The 21,708-nt window shown below is 34.5% G+C and overlaps 1 protein-coding gene across 2 annotated transcripts; it reads right to left on the bottom strand.

The window, feature by feature from the left end:
• Positions 1-2,611: 2,611 nt before the first annotated feature.
• Positions 2,612-21,419, bottom strand: LOC136798687 (zinc finger protein ZIC 4-like). 2 transcript variants are annotated; one of them, XM_067055339.1, is made up of 4 exons: positions 21,221-21,419; positions 4,721-5,387; positions 3,639-3,985; positions 2,612-3,398 (listed from the first exon to the last, which is right to left on the bottom strand). In XM_067055339.1, the coding sequence occupies exons 1-4, from the start codon at positions 21,363-21,365 to the stop codon at positions 2,821-2,823; spliced, it is 1,737 nt and encodes a 578-aa protein (XP_066911440.1). In that variant the 5' UTR covers positions 21,366-21,419; the 3' UTR covers positions 2,612-2,820. The 2 variants fall into 2 exon arrangements, with proteins under 2 accessions (XP_066911440.1, XP_066911441.1); XM_067055340.1 differs by lacking the exon at positions 21,221-21,419 and adding an exon at positions 7,818-8,031.
• Positions 21,420-21,708: the final 289 nt, after the last annotated feature.

The following is a 21,708-nucleotide window of genomic DNA, read 5'->3' as shown; positions in this document are numbered from 1 at the left end:
TAGCTCCAATTTTTTAGTGGAGGATGAGTGGGCGGGGGTGGGGTTGGTTCTTGAGGCAAGAAAGTGCATGTGTAATCACTTAGAAGAGCTAAACTTCCAGCTGGTTTATTTATTCGTTAAGATTATTTCCCATACTCGCTCTAAAATAAAATTATTACTTTGCTTTCTGATTATTAGTTTGTGGGCAACGTTCTAACAAAACTCAACAAACTCATTCTTCACATCTTTTAATCTCTTAAGCCGGAGCTTCCAGCGCAGCTGGTTTATTTGATATTCATCTGAAATCTGGATGAAAAAATATAAAGCGGTCCCATTGACTTCCAAGCGCGAAGGGCTAGACTCGAGACTCCTGGATGGGAAATGAAGCTACTTAATTTCCCATCCAGAACACCCGCGCGTGGTTTTTACACAAACGTCGGATTAAAAGTTAATTCTATTGCTAGATTTCAAAAAATGCAGTCCTCGAAAACAAAGGAACCACTAGATACAATCCGTCTTCGTGATTGCGGCGCGTTCTAGGGCGCGTTCTGGATGGGAAATAAGTGGTTTCACTTTATCTTGCCTAAGAAAGATTAGAGATTATGCTAGCCTTTCGGGCTTTAAACTCAATGAGCGGTCCACCCTCCGCCTGGGCAGTTTGTGTGAATACCGTAGGCTAACTAAACCTTCTCATTCCTGGCAAAATAATAATATGCATTTTCATTTTGCCCCATGTTTTTTGTTCGTTTCGAGACGTACGGGGGTCGCAAAAACCGAAATCCCAACCTATTTTTCTTGAATTACCGTCAATACTTTAATAGGATAAATTTTCGCGGGGATTAAATTTCGCGGATGGGCCTATCCGCGAAATTCAAAAATTTTGCGGGACTCAATTTCGCGGGTGGCACTATTGGGTGTCAATATTTTCACGATTTTTTGACTTTCACTGTCAAATCATACATGTTGGTTGTTGCAATACACATTATTTGCGCCTCTTTGATGCAAGTAACCATTCAAAAAGTATTTATTTGACATATTTTGAGTTTTGTTTAGAAATATTTCGCGGATGAAGACCTTCCAAATTTCCATTGGGACTTAACCCTTTCAGTCCCACGCACCCGCATAGCAGGTACTCTAGTGAGTGCTCTGTGTCCCACGAAGCCGCATAATAGCAGGGGTGTAAATTTTATTTATTTGTGCAGTTTTGGCGCATTTGGAATGCCTGGAACCCATTTCAAATCAAAATAGAGAGATTTTGGCACACCATATAAAAAAACCGCTTGTCGAAAACATGAGTGTAAGATACAGTAATCTTTTCACAGGCAAAACCTCCTATCTCTAAAAAAGGCTGATTTTTTAGATTCAAATCTTGATTGTGAGTGATGTAGACAGTTATAATTGCTAATTCTTTGACAGATGGTAGATAGTAACCCATATTTTCGATATTCAGTACTTCAGTAGTCCGATCAATGAAAACTTTTCTTTTACTATTTATCTCTACTTACAAAGTCAAAACTTTTGATTGAAATTCTTTTTGATCACCATGTTTTGATCTTTTCTAGTGGACCTAGAGGTCTTATGGGAATGGCTTTGGTGTAAAAATGTCCCAAAATATGTGAGAAAAAAAGGGTCAAAAGTTCATTGCTTCTTTGTCATCAAGTTTATTCTTCATTATTTATGCATCGGTGAAAATCGCGAAATTAATATTAGCCGTGGAAACATTGGGACTGAAAGGGTTAATTTCGCGGATTTGGGGGTCATCCGCGAAATCTGCGTAATCTAATCCCCGCTAAAGTTCATCCCATTAAAGAGGCTGCGCGTCGAATTGATTTTGAGCGTATCGTGTATAAAATTCCCGTCCAACGGCTAAATGCCATAATTTTAGCGGGTAACCTGTTTCAAGTTTCAGAAATCCAATGATTATATTAACCTCTAGCCATCCAAATTTTTAATTAAAATTGAATGAAATTTAAAAATCTTTTTGTTTTTGAGTTTTAGAAACTTGATTAGCTTGATTAGTGAGTTTTAGATAATCTTTATTTTGTCACTGCATAGCACTGCATAGACAGTATGTCTTTTTTCCGAAGCTCGGACAGAAAAATGACCTAATACCATCCACATCGTGTCAAATCCTTAGGTGAAACATAAAGCTAATAACATTTTTATTTTCAATTTTTATTGTTCCCTAAATTTTCTAAAACATGGTATTATAGTTTTATTTAAAATATAATTAATTAATATATATGGATCGATAAAATGTATAAAAATATATTATAAAATTCTTAAGAAAAGTTGTCAGTAGTAAACTATTTACACCACAAAATATATTACATTTTCCAATATATTAAATTGAACTTTCAAAAAAATTTTAACATCAATATAGTTGTAACTTTCTTTCCAATGGGGACTTTTATGAAAATCTTACACCAAGCTTTATTTCGAAAACCGATCTAATTTTAATCACAATTTTTGGGCATTTGTTTGTCGCAAATGTGTATAGGTTATTTTCGAATCTTGGACTATTTGGATAAAAACTTTCAAAATATGATAACAAACAAACCTTATAATCCAAACACTTAAACAAAATTTTAATCTAAATAGATTAGAGGCAATTTTGTATTATTTTTCGGACTGTTACAAAACTGTAAACCTTAGGCTTATGACCAAAAAATTTTAAAACTTGGTTACAATGTCTTAGTAGGCAAGGTTTCGTATTATGAATGACGGTCGCAATATTATCTTCAAAAAAACGACAAAAGAATTTTAAAAAATAACAATAAAAAACAAGGCTAAAATAAAAATCTGACAAAAATGCGTTTAAAAAAATGACTTTAAAAAAAACTAAATATGATTTCCGTAGCTATACCACGGGGTAGACGCAATGAGGGCTGAATCGTCGAGTCCTGCTGGTCCAGTCAAATGATGTGACGTCATATCCGTCACTGCCGTTAATTGTTGTCGAATGTCGTTACTAAGCTCTTCTAAGTCGTGTTTAGTAATATTGTTCTGATGGTGTGGTAAATTGTTGTGCTCTAAGGGAAATTTGTCTAAAATGTTTGTATAGGTAATTGTGTTTAGGTCGCTGTGTGATAATGGTTTTGTTGTTTCCGGGAAAGGTGTCGGCGAGCCGTTTTTAGCAACGTCGTTACTTATAGTCGAAGTATTAATAAAATCGTTAGTGATATGTGAGTTTGTATATCCATCGCTTATCTTTGTATGTTTTCGTGTTACGTTCGAATGACTGTACGGTTTACTGCATATTTTGTTTACGTTGCTTTGGTTACCGTTGCTAGGCTGCGTTGTCCGGCAGTTGTGAGGTTGTTTATCGGACGTGTGAACGTGCATGTGTTTTTTACGGTCGGAAGAATTAGCGAATCGACGGTCACAACCGCTATACTCGCATGGAAATGGTTTTTCACCTGTTGGAAATAGAAAAATTTTAAACGTTATAACGTGGTTGGAATAAGCTCGATTCGTTTACGAGACGTATGTCGACTTTAGACGAGTAAAAATAGTTCATCGTAGACTCTTAACATTAAATTTCAAACAAAATGAATTGAGAAACTTTTAAATCATTAAAATGCAACACAAAATTTTATTATTTCAACGTTCATCTTACATGGACGTTACATGGACATTAGAAAGACATTGAAACTAACCTGTGCGTTTTCCTGTATGTGTCCTTTTATGAATCTTCAGATTTTCCGATCGGGCGAATAATTTACCGCAGCCGGGAAACGGACATGGAAACGGTTTTTCTCCTGTATGTACTCGAATGTGATTTACCAGTTTGTATTTAGCTTTGAATGGTAGTAGATTCCTGCTACAGTTCTGCCAATAGCAGACATATTCATTGTTGTCTAATCGAGTGATGTGTTCGTCGTTTATGTGTCGTACGATATCTTGCATAACTGTGAATTGTTTATTGCATGGTTTTGATTTGGGGAACGGTGATTGGTCGATCCACATACATGTCAAAATCTGATTGGTCGGTTGTCGTAAATACCTGAAGAATTGAAAGAATAATTTTGATTTTTCCTGAAAAGTAGCATACGTGGTCTTAAAATAAAAACTTTATACGTCTTTAAACAGTTTTTAAAGTTCTTTCGTCTCAGTGAAGTAAAGAGGCTTTTCCGCCTACAAATTCTGCATAAGTCATCAAAAGTTCACGAATTAGTTCTAAATTGCTGTGTGAAATCCATTATCCTTCTCAGACGAAAAAATCTACTTTGACCATTATTTAAAGCTTTGTTTTTTAGTAAAAACACCTTAACCAACTTTAAAAATGGTCACTTTCGAACATTGTTGCTATAATGATGCATTTTACCATAAATAGGAAGCTGACAGCAGCTCAAATGAATTTATTGTTCCAACCAAAAACAATGTTTATGTTTACTTCAAGCAACAATTTGAAGTTTTCTAAAACCACTATCTGTCTTTCGGCACTAGATTGTTTCTAAGTGATCATCTCATTTGGCTGTTACACTTAAGTGGTGCTCCGGGATATTAAATTTCAAACAGTACCTTTTATATCCCCTTCAAGGAAATTCAATGTTGAATTTTATTGGTTTTTTAAGGTTTTGCAATGCTTAAGTGCAATTATAAAAATATTCCGCGATGATATCTCTAGACATAACAACATAAATACTTTATTGTTTTTAAATATGACGGAAATTTAAAAGAGTATCCGAGCTTTAATCATCGTAAAACTGAAAATATTCAATATAAAAATATTTCCTACCAGTAATTTGGGTATCCAGGGTAAAATGGAGATTGCATATAAAAATCTTGTTTGCTTTGTCCAAACATATCGTTCACTTGTGGATAAGACGGTCTATAGCCAGCACTATATGGTGAAGAGACGCTCGGAATTCCAATCGAAGACATATTGCCACCACGATGTGAATTCGGACTTGGTAATTGTCCAGGGATTTGTTGTTGTAAAACATCATGTTGGTAGAATTGCTGTGAGTTTTGCATTGGTTTGACATCGAGTGGTGATTTGATATCAAGGCTTTGTTGTGGACTCATCATATGGTGATGGTGAACTGGTGGACTATCTAATGGTTGAACTGTTGTATTATCTCCAAAAACATTGTATGTTTGTCCTGGGAATGGTTGTGAATCAAATAATTGATTCTGTGAGAAGAATGTATCTTGACGATTCACTGGTGATCTCAAATCTCCATATTCTGTAGGGCTCATTGTTCCTGTTAAACTTGATTGTGAACTGGATCTGACGAATGTATCTGGTGGACTGCCATTGGAGTAGTATCCGCCATGGCTTTTATCATCTAAACTTGGAGAATGTGGGTTGGTGATACTTTCTGGTGAAGTTAAACCATCGAAATGTGATTGGCTGTTTTCCATTGTTGAATTATTGGTGATGCCAGTGGTTGTGTTCGTGTCTGAAAACGTAAACATTTGTGTGTTCTGGTTACTATAAGATTCTAATTGCATATAAGTTGGTAGTGTCTCTTGTTCTTTAACCACCATGCTCATTTATTATACACTTGGGTGCGTGGTAAGTTCAAATATTAATGCCTTTTGCAAATATGAAGGTGTCACTTAATGTACACAACTCTGTTACTACCCTCTCATCAAATACTATCGGAAATTAGGAAGAACAACCTTTTTAAAGTTTTTTTTTACAGATACGATGCTCATTGGTTGATAAGAAAAACAAAAAGAACAATAGATGTGTTATAGTTTCATTGTCAACAACTATTTCAAGTGTCAGTTTTGGTAATAAAGACAATAAAACAAAAGGTTCTTGTCTTGTTAACCCATGAACATCTTGTAATTTCATTTGTGACCGCAATGTAAACAGACCCAAACGGCCGGTTCTTTATTTCATGTGGCTATTAACGGTTATAGCTTTGCAAACACTAGTGCATGAAGCAAAATAAAACATGATAGGCAGTTTCATATGGGATATTTTCATGCCAACACAACTCAATTTTTGTGCAGCTATTTTCATGTAATATATTTAGGAGCATTTTTAGGCAATATCATCGTTTTTAAGGAAAATACTTTAAAAAATAACTATTTTTCAGTTGGTACTTTATACACCCCTGAGTCACTGATCTTGAAGGACACTGTAACCATTAAGAAATCCACCAAAAAATCCCCTAAATTTAATCTCCACTGAAAATCAAAATTGCTGTCTCAGATATGAGATCTATAGAAATTCCCAACTCACTGACGAGTGAGTGATTTCCCTATCCCTTTTAAATTCTTTAAGGTCTTTAAATTTGTTTATATGATCCTAATGACTAAAATTTATAACCCTGGGTCAACGAGGCAGGGATGTGTCATTCAAAATTATGGATTTATAATCTAAGTTATGTCTACAATATTGGACTAATCCGAAATCAAAATGATTAACTGACCGAACATTTTTTCTTTGGCACGTTTCTCACAAATTCGGTCATACAAAAATTCTGTTTCAATGTTTTGAAATACTAAGTGGGTACTTTCACATAAAGACTTAATGTAAATAAACATTAAGGCTTAGCTTACCACAAAGACTTATGCATCTTATCAATATTGAAAAAAAAGTGTTTCAAAAGTTTAAACACTTCAAAATAAGATGAGATATTTGTCTTTCTTGAAAAAACCTGTCGAGGATAATTCTTTAAAAAATTTAACCGCCTGTCACTAAGATTTTATGTTTGGGTAACATTATTTGACAACTTCAGTATTAACCTTTTTGTGATTCATCAAATCTGGTTGTTATATTATTTAAGCCGAAATTCTGAAATAGTTTCCATGAAAATGACAGATTGGGCGTTGTGTGACACTCCTGTTTTATTTTTTGACAAATTGTATGAGAGGACCAACCCATTTTTGGCTTAATTGGAACTGAATAATTTAAATATAGTGGAGTCTTTTTAACTCAAACCTCTATAACTTAAATGCCTCATAAACTCGAACAAGTTTTCCCTTCAGTTAACAGCACCCTATAAACTCCATATCTCGAAATTTCCTTAACTCGAACAAATTTGAGTTCCCTGTGCGTGTTCGAACTATGGAGACTCACTGTACTAGTTAATTAAAATTGGACTAATGACAGAGGGGATCTTAATGTAATTTGTGATTTATAAAGGTCAACCATTAATCAATTAGAGAGTAAGAATTTAAGGCGCAAATAAAGATTTCCCTAAAAAGGTCAAGTAAATTCAAAGTAATTTCAAGGTATATAATTCATCATTATTATTCAAAATAAAACATTTCCTAAAAATAGTTTCAGTCCTCAGGAAAAAATTACCCAAATATAACATTGAATACAAAAAATATGTCCTTAATTGGGTCTACAGTCTTTGAGAGCACTTATTATTTTTGTCTAAGTAGCTTTATGGAATGTTTTGATTATAAATCACTTAAAACACGATTTGGTCCCATTTTAGTCATCATATTTTTTTTGTCAAAGTTTTTTGATCCGCTGGAAGAAAAACTTTTCTGTAAGTATTATCTATAGAGTAATCTTGGCCAAGTCTACAATGTCACTCTACAATAATACTTCGGCCTTTTAAACAAATTGCAAATTTTAAGAAATTTTTCATCAGTATTTCAATTTCAAACCTGATTTATGATTCTTCCAGTTCTGGCAAATCTGAAATTTATATTCATAAAATTTTCGTCTTACCCAAGATGATTATATTTCATTTATTTTGGAAAATTATGAAAAATTACATACATTGCAATTGCAATTGCAATTGACTCAATTACCGCAATTGGAATGTTCTTAGCTCTCAAAATAATTTGTACAGTTTACCCACAGTTCAACAGTTTGGAAAATTCAAGTTCAAAATATATTATTTTGATAAAATACTTACCAGTTTAATTAAATAATAAATATCACGTCTATGTATTTATTCCAGTGACGGAGTAACTCTAATATCATCAATATAAGCAATCAGCAATGTAATTTTATTATGGTTCCAATGGTTCTAACTATATGCTTTCGTGTTGGAAAATCGTATAAAATCTTTAAAGAATATTTTAAAACCACGTTAAACCTCGTGTGTATTGGAGGTTAACAATTGGTTAAATAAACCAGTAATGAGAATGTTGTCAGATTTTATTCGTCTATCTGTCAATGATGACGGGATCGAGAAAAAGAATGGAAACAAAAAAAAATAATTTAATTTTGATTGACAGGATCGGATGAAGTTTTTTTTCGCGCGTCACACTGAGCCAAGCGATAATCATGAAATTTTGAACCCCCGACTGAGATGTAAACATTTCTAAAGTTCAATGAGCATAACCCTAAAAAATGTTTTTTCTCAAATATTTTGTCTATATACAAATTCAAGAGAAAGTATTTATTTTTAAAAGCAAAAATAACTATTATTGGACCAATGATTGTTTCTTAAATTTTCGAGCCTTCAGAATTATTTAGTCACGGATGCTATGCGAGCTCTGACGGGGGTCATTTCAAATTTTTGTGTGTAAAAACCAACATGAAGAAATATGTCCTTAAGACAGACCTCTTAAATCTTAAATCAATATTTAATTACAAATTTCTTTTCAGTGAAAGAAAAATAAACACGATTTAATGTTTAAATCTTGGAAAATCTATTCATGGCAAATTTAACCAGGCAATTCACTCTCCTTAAAAGCTAGAAGGGTAAATTTAATACCTTGGTGGTACACATATTCAATGAAAAATTACCAATTCGTTAACAATGGTTATTCTATTCAGTCGGGCCATGATACTTCACATTTTACTTTAAAAAAAAGACCCTCAGGCAAAGCAGGCGACAAGCATTTCTAACATTTGTAGAATGACGATGCCACAGTGTCAACATTACATGCATAAAAGAGACATTCTTTTTTTACCACAAAATAAACACACAAGGCACATGTGAGATAAAATGCTAACAACATTGACGACATGTCCACCACAATAACAAAAAGTTTACATTTGTAAAACGGATTTTCCAAAAGCTCGTCTTTACATGACTCTCATTTTAAGCCATGTGATTCTTCTTCTAAACCCAATAAACAAATTATGGTGTAAAGAATACTTTTTTCTTCTCCAAATGAGAGAGTTAACTTAGGTTGTGATAGTGAAAATTATGAATGAACACTACGTTTGGCCCAATTACGCGAAGCCAATGTTCCCAAGCAAAAAGACATTCTTGGAAAGGTTTGGAGCACAGATTTGTCCATAATGTCACAACAATTTTCATTATTAAAGACAATAACAACAACAAATTCAACCATGAGTTTGCCTAAAACATTCAGTGCAATGACCATAGAATTTCAAATTCCCTTTCTCACAGACCCACTGGGACCCCTTCCAACTGGGAAAATTGGCCAAAATATCGTCCCCGGTGAAAAATTATACCCATATTTTCTATGGCTGGGGATTTCAATTCTTTGGTTTCCAAGTCAGAAAATTTTGCATTTTTCCAATCCCCACTGAATTTTCTGACTTGAGAAAAAAAAAATTAAAATTCCAAGCCATAGAAAATATGGGAATATCAATCCCCATTGAGTTTCAGTCCGTTATTCTTATCCCCACTGGCTGAAAAATCCTACTGGGTCTGTGAGAAGGGGGTGTTTTCAAGCTGAAGTCTAGAGGTAATTCTTCAACCGTTATCAAGGAAGAAAAAGTGGAGCCTCGATTTGTGCCCCACTTCAAAATTGATAACTTATCTATGGTATGATAGAGGTAACTTGAATCATTCAAAAGGGGAGCCTTTTTGTTAGCCTTCAACTGCAGTGAACCAGCTAGCCTGGACAACTGGTGATGAAAAACGGTTTGCTTAGTTACGATGCAATCAGCAAATGATTTATTCGCCAGGGCACAAACTTCTACGCTCATATTTATATTGGCGTAGAAGTCTTGAGAAAGCAAGAAAGCAATCATTTCACATGTAATGACTTTTGGGAATTCTCAATAACGCGTCAAAAGACAAAAGATTTTTTGAAAGTTCAATAGGGTGACAATATCTACTGACCAAAAGCAAAAAGAGAATTTCGGAAAGGTTGTAGTTTTAATGAGACTTGATGAAAGGGGGTTGGGTTAACCAAATCTGTAAAGATTAATATCATCATGGGACACTTTTTAGAGCGCTTAAACGAAAAAGGCTTCAGTTTCTTTGCACTAAAATCGCCTTTAACATCGGACCTTTCTATCTGGAATGACTTGACCAATCTGCCACACTGGCTGGACGTTGAATGAACGTTATCTTAACGTTGTGTGCCGACTGAAGAAAATTTTTCTAAGAATCCGGTTTGAAGCTCACCCGGAGAAATTTTCGGACACCAGAGAACGCCTTTCTCTGTGAACATTTGAAACAGGTGTATTTTGAAGGGGAATTAAAAGTTATTATTTTGAGATTTCTACCAACCAATCATTCAAATTTAGGATTATGACGGAATAGTAATATCCTAAAATTTTAAATTTTAGACACAAGTTTTTTAAGTGTAATCACCTGTTGTGAGGGTTATTTAAGGATTTGGAAGCAGGTTGGAGACAGTTTTAACGAGCTAATTTTCACATAGATGTTAATTTGACATATCGATTCTCACTTAGGTTTTAGAAGGTAGGTTCCAAAGCTAAAAGTAAACAAATTCAAAAAAACTTGAGTACTGTACACGTTTTTTTTTTATAAGAACAAACTATATAAGAACATAAGGCTTCGAGCCCAAAAATTTAAGAACATTCTAAGAACATACTAAGGCTTTGGAGACTTAAAAACATGCAATTTCTTAAGAAATTACATCAAAATGCTCAAAAAATGCTGAAAATAAGAACATTTTAAGAACATTTTTAGGCTTCAAATCCAAAAAACTAAGAACATCCGAAGGCTTCGAAAATTTTTGACGTTCTTATAAAAAAAAAACGTGTAATATAAAAATTGGCGCTCTTGATAATTTGCTACTTCCCTATTTGATTATCACGCTTAGATTCTAAAAAAGTGAAATTCTTATTTGTACATTATAGATTGTAATTAAGAATTAATCGTATGAAACGTTTACTTTCATAATAAAACCTTAATGTTTTGACCTCTTTTGTTTCAGTGACAAATCAAAAATTAACGGAAGAGGTTACCGCTGATTTGAAAACAACCAAAATTTAATGTGTTAAAAAGATCTTTTGTTTGATATTTGACATTCTTTAGGAAAGACTTCCTTAAAGTAGTCCACCAAGGGGGCAGAAATTTTCCTGTTTTTGTAATACAAAGTGTCAAGCACTTGAATTAGAAATAAATAATAAATAAATTACCTGAGGCCTATTGAGTCATTCCCCATTGAAATTTAATTCGCTTTACAATACTTAGGTCAGTAAAATAGACACCTTAGGTTACCACAAATACGACAGTGAGGTTTTTCACCTTTATATATTCATCAAACGGATGTGAAATCTTAACACTTTTTAATTGATAATCAACTGAGGTTAATGGTCAGGGCTTAAGGCCTTTTAGTAAAGCCAAGACGAGTCAAGTGCTTGAATAATCAATTATTTCGTCATTTCATTGAATTGAAAGATATCCCGAAAAGTCAAGTGGTTTTTATTTTGAGTCTGCAATATAGATTATTGCACAATATTCAAGTATAAATGGGGAGAGGGTACTGACCTTCAAAGCTCTATGATGACGTGCCTGGGGGTCAATTACTGACCCTTGTCTCGCGTGCCCTCTTTTTCCGTGAGTCAATGACCTTTGCGGTAAAAGTGAAATGATAAGGATTATGACAAGGTCTACACGATTCATTTTGTGACAATCGCCGGGGGAATGGTAGGGCTGGCGAATGAGGTGTATGTGCGGACGGGACCTCCGAAAACCGACCCTTAGAGAGACCAAAGTTTTGCTGAAAAGGTGACAGAGACTTTTTGGAAAAAATGTTCTATTTTTGAAAAAAGTCTAACCCTTAGAGAGACCTTTTTCAAAAAAAAGAAACTTTAAAAGTTATACTCTTAAGGCAAAAGCCACTATTGCGGTTGAGAAGGGGTTGAACTCAGCAATTCAAAAAAAATTTGAATTATATTTTTAAAAGCTCCCTTGAGTGAGCAATAATAAAGCAGAATTTTCTAAATTAGGATTTATGGATAAAATCAAAAATAACTTGGGTCGCCCCAAGGGTGCCCAAAAGATTCTATAAATGGGTTGAACCCTATAGTTATAAAAATATAAAGTTTAATTTTGGTCATGGTTTAAGGCTTGATTTAGTATAAATCTGTATCTATAATAAGTAAAGTTGTAAACACATAGGCTGTTTGCAAGCTTTAGCCTGCTATTCTCAGGGTGGGTTATAGGAAAAACTTGATCTGTTGTTTGTTGGTTTTTTATACGTGAGTTCAAACAGAGAGTTAAGTATATGTTCAAACATTTGATTCATCTCACGTATGATCCCAGGAAAATAAATCAAGAATTTTGTATTATTTTTTAAGTAAATCTAACCATCTAAGAAAACTAATCAACACTTTTGACTATTCTTCCATTTAGAATTGGAACTCCAGTCCAAGGGCTAATTTAGGCATCATTATACACCCCCTTCTCACAGACCCGGTGGGACCCCCTCTTCCTGGATAAATTGACTTTAAATCGTCCCCAGTGGAAAATCATACTCCAATCTTTGTCCCTGCTGAAAGCAATTATAAATAAACCAGCCGAGGCTGGAAGGTCAGCCGATAGAGCTTAGCTAGATAGCTTTAATAAGTGGGTTAACAGATGTAAGAGATGTACTGAAACAGAGTAGACTAAAAATGTTGAATAATGTACAAAATGTGAAACATTTGATAACTTGATTTAAAATTATTCAAAACAAGCCTGAGAGCTCCTCCAAGCCCCCCCCCCCCCCACGAGAAGATCAAAGTATGGAGACAATATCCATATGTCAGATATACAAAGTGTTATCTAGTAGAAATAAATAAGAAAATTGCCAAAACGTCAGAACCAAAATAAAGATATCCATCAAATATATATACATAGAAACTGTACTTTTTGTTTTACTTGATAAAACTCCAATAACACTAACAAGCTACAAACTTTAAGTCACAAAGCGCAAACTCCAGAAAAACACAATTTGCATCAAAATCTTTGCAAAACGTACAGTAGTTCATTTTTATAACATTTCAACAGGAACTGTATTTTGGTAGACTTGGTCAAATTACAGAAACCATTTGTCAGTTGTCTGCAAGGCCAATGAGGTACGTAAAAACTGACTGCTATTCAGTGAAAGCCAAAATTTGGCAAGGTCAGAAAAACATAATTTACATCTAGTCTTCGTAAATAAATTTTGTAGTTTAGTACCGTCAAGTTACACAACATGCACACAACCATCTTGAAGACTTTTCTGGTCGCAAATGATAATCGAAAGCAAAACTTAAAATTCATAACTATGCAGGGAAGCTCATTTTCCCCCTATTTTGCTTTAAACTCCCTTTTGAATGGTCTATGAATTTGGGCGATCGCTTTACCGCCTTGGCGGAATAAACACACGACCATAATAAATAAATTCAACAGGGCAACGGAATTTCAACTGGGATTCCTCTCTTCTGTGCCAAGCACTGGTAGTGTTTTTTAAACTTTAAAACAATGTTAAATGAAGACCAGATGGATCTGTTTGTTATGACTGTGCATGTTGTGTAACTTGACGGTATAATTCATTAAATTCTAGAAACCATTTTTCAGAACTTTCTGCAGTCCGCTTTCTGCAAGTCTGATAAGAGATATGTATAAACTGTTATCGCCATTCATTCCATTCCATCATTCAGTCAAAACGTGCGCCAAGGTTAGAAAAGGTTAGAAAAACACTATCTGCGTCCGGAACTGCGTGAAAAATAGTTTGATCAATTTCAACAAGAACTGTATATATTAATATTAATATAATTGATCAAATTCCAAAGACCATTTGTCATAATTTTGCAAGTCCAATAATAGGAGATGTGATGTCATCATTTGGTTCCCGTCATCTGACCGACCCTGATTTACGGTCAGCAGGTAGAGTTGGAGAGTCAGAAAGCTTTTCCGCTGCTTTGCTGGATTTCCACTGTCGACCTCTGCACGCTCTGTGTTTACAAGTTTTCAAATCGAAGTAGCGAGCCGCATGCTAATGGAGAGTAAACCGAAAACTAGTTTATCCACGGTTTTCTCAATTTTCTTAATTCAGATCAGTCCACACGGGTACGGATTCCCTTTCAACAAGATGTATATAGCTGCTTCTTGAAAGAAAAATATTTTCGACAAACTGACCCCCACTTTTTAAAGTAGAAATGACGGGAACCAAACATTTTTTGCGATTCGACCTTTCAAACACGTCCAAGCAAACCAAGTCCAAAAAAGCACGATTGCATCCAGTCTCTATCAAATTTAGACAGTAGCTGTACTTTTGTAAAACTTTTATCAAATTCCAATAACATTATAACACCATCAATCCAACTAGAGGCAAACAAGAAAAAAATGTTTTTATTGCAAAAACTAATAAAAAGCAGCAAAAAAGTATCAGAAAATTCAACATAAACAAAAACTTGAGCAAAACGGCTTTAAAACCTTCAAAGGTGTAAAAAAAAGAATCCCCTTGATGAAAAATTATGTGTTTGATTTGCCGAGTTAAAAAAATAAATGACAGAAATTGAAGCTTGCAACAGATTTACACTTGAAAATACTTTGGTACAACACTGACTTATCACATCTGACTTATCGCTTGAGCCGCCATCTTGAAACACCACATTATGATCTGTAAAAACAACGCACGCTAAAAGTACCCAAAAAGTTAACCCGATCGGAACAACACTGACTTATCACATCTGACTTATCGCTTGAGCCGCCATCTTGAAACACCACATTATGATCTATAAAAACAACGCACGCTAAAAGTACCCAAAAAGTTAACCCGATCGGAAGAAAGTTTAAAAATCAAAGTGAGATCGGGAAATCGGATTTTTTTTTTGCCGTCTTATGATGATGGAAGAAGAAATGAATTTTACGGATTTGAATGCTCAGCTTAGGCTGACCAAAAAATCAACACTGAAAAATTTTGCGCTATATTTTCCAACTGAATTTTCTGACTCCTGGGATTCGAATCCCCATTGATGAAAAACATAGGTACAAGCAGATGAAAGCATCTTACCCTTGCAATTCTGCAAACTTATCCTCTATTCCGATGGTGGATTGGCATTCAAAGGTTTCTTAGTATATCCAATCGAGTTTTAGTCCTTTTTTTACCCCAAGCGACTAAAAAAACCTTTGAATGCCAATCCACCATCGGAATAGAGGATAAGTTTGCAGAATTTCAAGGGTAAAATGCTTTCATCTGCTTGTGATTGCATATTTTCAGATCGAGATTAAATTATCAACGTATTTCAAAGAATAGGTAAAATGTTAGTTTAAAGTAGCCAGCAGAATATGAACTTCTTTGTGCATTTCTTAAAAAAGCATGACTCAAATCTAAACTTTTTTAAAGTATATTTGGTCTGTAAACAGAATTACGCAATGACTGAAACTTTAAATGACTCTTTACCCTTTAACGTTTTCTTATTTTCTTGGTAGGCTATGTATCGAAGGGGTATCAAGTCTAAGGTACTGTACTATATTCCCGAGGGGGGTGGGGTTGGAAAATTCACGATTTTTATGATTTTTAGGAGCCCTAGTACCTCCGGGCCTATATTTTAGAGGACACCTGTCTGGTTGGTTTTTAACTTTGTTTCAAGATGCTAAGTTTAGGGTTTTAAAAAGTTTCAACTCAAACTTAGCGCATAATATCACATATCACATATCACAAGCCGGTTGAAAGTTAGTTTATCATTGACTAAAGGAAAGCTGAATCAATTTCTCAAAGTTCTACAAAGGTTTTTTAACCTCATTTTTTTTGCCTTTGATATAGAGGTCCCAGAATATACAGAATATACAGAAAATGTATCTTCAAGACGTTTAAACATTAAAAAAATCTGATCTACAACGGCATCCAAGCCCTGGTCGCGTCATTAGGTGCTTGATGCAAAAATGGTGCTTGATGTCTCTCAGCTTGATGTTCAGAAATTAAGGAAAAGTTCAAGACTGATGAGTGGAGCAATCCAGGGAAAAAGCGTGCCGCCCTCCCCTACCTTGGGGTAGACAGCTATCAAGAGAGGAGCATGCGGGTCGCCTATGACTGCAAACTTATGTACTAAATCTGAGGTACTCGGATTTAAACGAAATAAAGTAAAATTTGCCTTGTTTTAATGTAAGAAGGTACTAAGTATTGTCTTTTACACCAAATAAATCATAAAAGATTTTCACCCTATTTGTTGTTGACATCTAAGGACGTCTAACAATTAACAGTTCATTTTTTAAGTCAAACGCAGCTTATCGGTTTTAATAACGCGATTAAAAATTTTACGTCATGGATGTTTCGTAGATGAATGAAAATAAGTTTCGAATGCGAAAAGGCAAAAAACGAAGTAGAACGATAACTTAGCTTCTTTTACAAAAAGCTTTAGCAAGCTAGCTTTTTGATGCACCTATCAATGGGCTTAGGATGGAACGGAATTTTTGCGGGAGCAAAACAAATCATAATTTGAGTCCGTTTGAAAGCTCTTTTCAAATGCTGACTAATCATTCTTTATATTCTCATGTAAAATCCATATTTTTTTGATTTAGGGTCTCGGAATAAATTTTCAGCAGGCAAAAAAATGCGTACTCACGAAGAATAGTCAAGAAAGTGTTAAGAGTAAGTCAAAAGTTAGCTAAATGAAGGTACACATGCAGTTGCAAAGAAAACCCGTTCCGTTATGTTGATTCGCCTGTGGCTCACCATACTCAAAACGCGGAAGGATTAAAGTAAAAGCCTCTTGAAAAATGAAATACCGCATTTTAAAGTCGTAAAGATTGGATTTTCAATGATCTGCTTTTCATATAAGATGGCCACTTGCTTTGGAAAAACAACATCAAAGTCTTCTTTATTTGCAAGCTTTTAAGTAGCTTATCAATTATTAGTTTGTTTGCATGAGTGTTTTTGTAGCGCTCGGATACGACTCGGAAATTAATGAAATCCGACATTTTCCGATTGATAATCTCCGCACAAATCCCTTGTAAAATTCTCTTGTAGCCATTGCTTTTTAAAAAGTGCAGAAATTTATCCGCTTTTCCAGACAGTTCTTCACTTGTATTAATGAGCAGTATAATTCTTAAACCCAGTTGGCTCACAACGTTCTTTCAACGTTCATCGAACATTATATGAACGTTATGAACATTAGATATCCGTTTAATTAACGTTGTGTGCCAGCTGGGTATGTACATTGAATGTTCGATACTAGATGATCCTATCGTCTACACAAGGTTCACTAAAGAGACTAATTTACAGGAGGTGGCATGAATTTGAGAACGAAGGTTAACCTGGGATGGAGGTGTTTACAGTGTAAATTGGTATCGTCCGTTGGTTTTAAACTCTATCTTTCCGTAAACTGTCTGAAGGATAAACTCTACGCATATAAGAAAGATGTATTGACTGAAAAATTATAGATATTTTCATCAGAAATTGACTTTGCTTTAGAATTTCACCTTTTTAGTAAGCTAAAGGTTGTATCACCCAATATTTGCTGTTAAAAATATATTGACATGAAATCATTAGAACAAATTTCTCAAGAGTTTTACCAATAAGGGTCCACAATCTGGAACGACTTGATTGTCACTCTTTGAGCTCTTGGAGGGTATTCGATTTTTTAAGACATTTTGCACATTCCAAAATAAACTTTAACAATAATATGTCCAGCCTCGCAGTGTTATTGGGTTATTGCGTAGTTTTTTACCATCCCATATTTTTGCAAGCTTATTTGTTCATTTCAGAAATTGTATTTTTTCAAGTGTGCTGTTGTGTCAGATCTGTATCACAAAGTAAAGACCGATGTCAATATTCTTTTTTGTTTTTTAGACAAGCCTTCAAAAATGATTGCGGTTGTCCTTCCCAAAAACCGCAGGCGGTCTTTACCCGCTTTGCATGAAACTTTAAATGTTGTGTGTTTCGCTTGTTCGGTATTTTTCTTATATAGAACACCTTATCAGCAAGACTTATTTTTCAAAGCAAGGTTCATATCAATTCTTGATGCAATATCAATATCAATTTTTTTACTTTACAATTACATATCCGTGAGAGCAGACGATAAATTTCCCTTGGTTGGAGTTTTTGCCTTTAGTTTTTGCCTAGAGCATAAATGCTAAACTCAAACCCAGTCCCTTAGTTCTTTTTTGTTATAATTCTGATAGCGATCAAGATGTCTGAATTTTAAAAATGGGATGGTTAATTTCCTTTTACCCCTTTACCACTAGAAATGCGCGCCAATTTCGAAATACGGCAGAGTCCCTATAAACACCCCCTTCTCTCAGACCCGGTAGGGTTTTTTAGCCAGTTGTGGTAAAAATAACAGACCAAAATAAACTTGCTGGGGATTGATTATCCCACTTTTTTATGGCTAGGGATTTGAAATCCATTGTTTTCAAGCCAGAAAATTCGGCGGGGATGGAAAAAGATAGCACAATATTTTGCATTGAGGATTTTTTCTTATCTGATTATTTTCAGGGGGGACAAAAATTAGGGTATAGTTTTGCATTAGGACAATATTTTGGCAAATTTTTTCAGTGGGAAGGGGTCCCCAGTGGGTATGTGAGAAGGCGGTGTCTATAACTATAGAATCTCTATAACTCGAATGCCCTCTTAACTGGAACAAATCTTGTTGTCTCCTTAGTTAACAATACCTTATAAACCTTACTCCATGGAAATTTTTGAATAAGAGCAAACTATATAAGAACATAAGACTTCGATGGCCAGAAAGTAAGGAAAAATTAGCAACATCTCAAGGCTTAATTGACTCTAAAACAACCAGAATAAACACCTACAAATTGCACAAAATTGCCTATCGAATGAAGTGTGAAAAGAATAACATGTTAAGAAAATTTTCAGGCTTAAAACTCAAAAAGATGAGAACAAAACTGAAGTCTTAGAATGTTTTTGATTTTCTTATAAAAAACGTGCAGAGCTGCAGTTTATTGATATAAAAATGCCTCGAGAGTATGAGAAGTCTCAAACAGATTTTCAAACAAAAACAAACAATTAGAAAACAACTATCATACAAAATCTTCCCAGTGCTTGCCAAAAATTACAAAAATATATGTCATATCAAATTTGTTTTTTAAGAAAATATTTAAAATATCATAGTTGATATGATATGAAGGTTTGATTAGTAGAGGAAAATGAAGTCCCTACTGTCCTAATCTTGTACCCAGAGTCACTTGCGCAACATTTTATTCTACTGATAGACGTGCTACAAACTTCCGTAAGCGGTATCAGAATCACCGAACAGTGAGCTAAAAAGGACTGGATACGAACTTAAGTAAAGCATAAACATTTTAACAATAGAATTATTCTCATTTTAACAACTATGAGTTTTTGACGTGATGAGGGGCGCCATTTTTGTTTTTTCATTTGTCAATCTTTCGATATGGGCGCCTAAAAAATCCTTCCTGGCGTCCCTTATTTTTGGGCGCCCCTTCTCAAAAGGGCTCCGCTGGGGGGGGGGCCTGGCCCCCCCTGGCCCCCCCTGCCACCACGCCACTGGTTACACGTAACTCAAAATTTTGAAGAGTGAATGCAAATTTAAATATAATTTATATACAGTCAATAAACTAACAAGAGAAAGCCCAAGGCCTTAAAATTGGTACCAAAAACTGCAGTGGGTCTGTGAGAAGGGGGTGTCTTTAACTATGTATGGTATTTTTGGTCTTCGCTTTTCTTTCAAAGGAAGTACGTAATCAAGATGTCACAGAAGCTTGCCTTATAATGTATATAATAAATTGAAGAAAAAATTGCATGAATGCGTGTCGTGAACATGTGATGCACGAATTGAGATTTCGACTATACCATCGACACTATACTTAATCTTTGCACGAGTATAATCCTGTCTCACAGCCCTGGTGGAACTCCTTCCCGCAATGGGAATGAAAATTTCGATGGAAATCCCAAGGGGGATCCAGTAAGGATGGTTTTGGAGTACGAGCTTTTACATTGAATTTTAAGTGGGGATGAAAAAAAAAAATTTCCTAGTCGGGATGAAAAAAAAGAATTTCCTAGTCGGACTAAAATTTCAGGGTATTTTTCCCACAGGGACGAAATTTTAGCCAAATCTTCCTGTGAATAGGGTATCTAACCGGGTCTTTGACACAGTGATGTATAAGTGCTTGACTTGAAGTTTCTTTGTAGTCAAATCTATTTTTTCAGAAAAATATAGTTTTTAAAAAAATTGCATGTTTGAATTTCGGAAATACTTCTGTATAAACCAATCGTTCTTCTGACAGGGTAACGGACATTTATTTTCACTCATCAACTTGAAAATTTTCAGTCTTTTTTATCTTCAAACATAATGGTTAAATTTTATGAATATCCCTTGATTGTAAAAGACAATCAAAAAGTTATGAAATACAATGTACTGCAGTTTAAAAACTTTCAAAACTCATTTAAGGCCTTGTCATCACAAATATATTTTAGGTATTTGGCAATCACAGCACAATTTTTGTAGCAAGCAAGAGCTCATCAAGGCAATGCGGTGTATGAAACTCTTGTCAAGAAGGTACTTGAAAATTTAAGCATTTGTGTGGTGGTTTTGATCTTTTTCAAACACCGCAAACAAAAGTTGTTTTAAAGTGCTTTAAATGCAGTTGAATACACAGAAAAGGGTAGCCTTATATAACCCGCCTTAAATAATGTAATTTTACTTAAGATTCTATTATTACCATACAGATAAATCTCAAAATATTGGTTAAAATTTTTGCATCTGAAAATTTCAATACAATGGTTATACTTTAAGGTCCCGAAAATAGTATATAGTAGAGGGGTGAAATTGTACCTCCAAAAACTCCAAAATAAGGTAATTATAAGCTAAAACCAGGCTATTTAGAGCAATTCTTCATCATTTTTCAAAAACAAATAAACGGGGGGGGCTAATAAGAACGGGGAAAATCTTTCGAAAATTAAAGGTTTTATTTTTACATTAAGTATTCCCGTTTCATATCTGAGACATATTTCATATTAGGTCAGTGTCTCCCTATCAGTGTTTTATTGTGCTGAATGAACAAAAAATTATCTTTTCCACTTTCTGGACCAATCTTGCTCCACATCCGTGTCAATTCAATGCAAAAAGGCTTGCAAGTTAAAATTGATGAGTAAGCAAACAATATCACTCTTATTTGAAAACCTTTAATAAGCAGCGAGAGAAGTTTGTTCGAGACTTTAAAGTAAATGATCTAAATAAGATTACCTGTTTGCCCGGCACAAAATAAATCAGTGTAAAATGGCGAATTCCATATTAAACCAACGATGAACGTGAAATCAAGAATAGTTAAAGCCCTAAAATAATTCCAATTTGGCATACTCTTTTTACCACGAAAAGAAGCATTTTCCATAATACCAAGAGACTATTTTAACATGTGCAATTCATTAAAATCATCATATCTTCAATCGCATAGGATGGTATATGGTAGCAAGAATGCTGTCATTGTAATTTTGATATAACATTATGGTCATTGATCTATTATAGAAAAGAAACCATGTCGTTGCCTTCTAATTCATTACACCTTTTCGGCCGTAGCAGCCAATTGCCGCACAGGCATTTATTTGTCCGTTTTACTACCCTAAGAACCGTCCCAGTCTTCATTTCGTACCTAAAGACAATGGAAAAAGTGTGAAAAAGGATTGGATCGAGTTTAGGGTGGTAAATTAAATAAAGAAGTGGCGCGCACCTGACCT

This window comes from Clytia hemisphaerica, unplaced genomic scaffold (assembly GCF_902728285.1).
Source record: "Clytia hemisphaerica strain Z4C2 unplaced genomic scaffold, Clytia hemisphaerica genome assembly, whole genome shotgun sequence".
NCBI lineage: Eukaryota > Metazoa > Cnidaria > Hydrozoa > Leptothecata > Clytiidae > Clytia > Clytia hemisphaerica.
The sequence above is the reverse complement of the archived record's forward strand: the minus strand, read 5'-3'. Positions and strand labels throughout refer to the sequence as shown.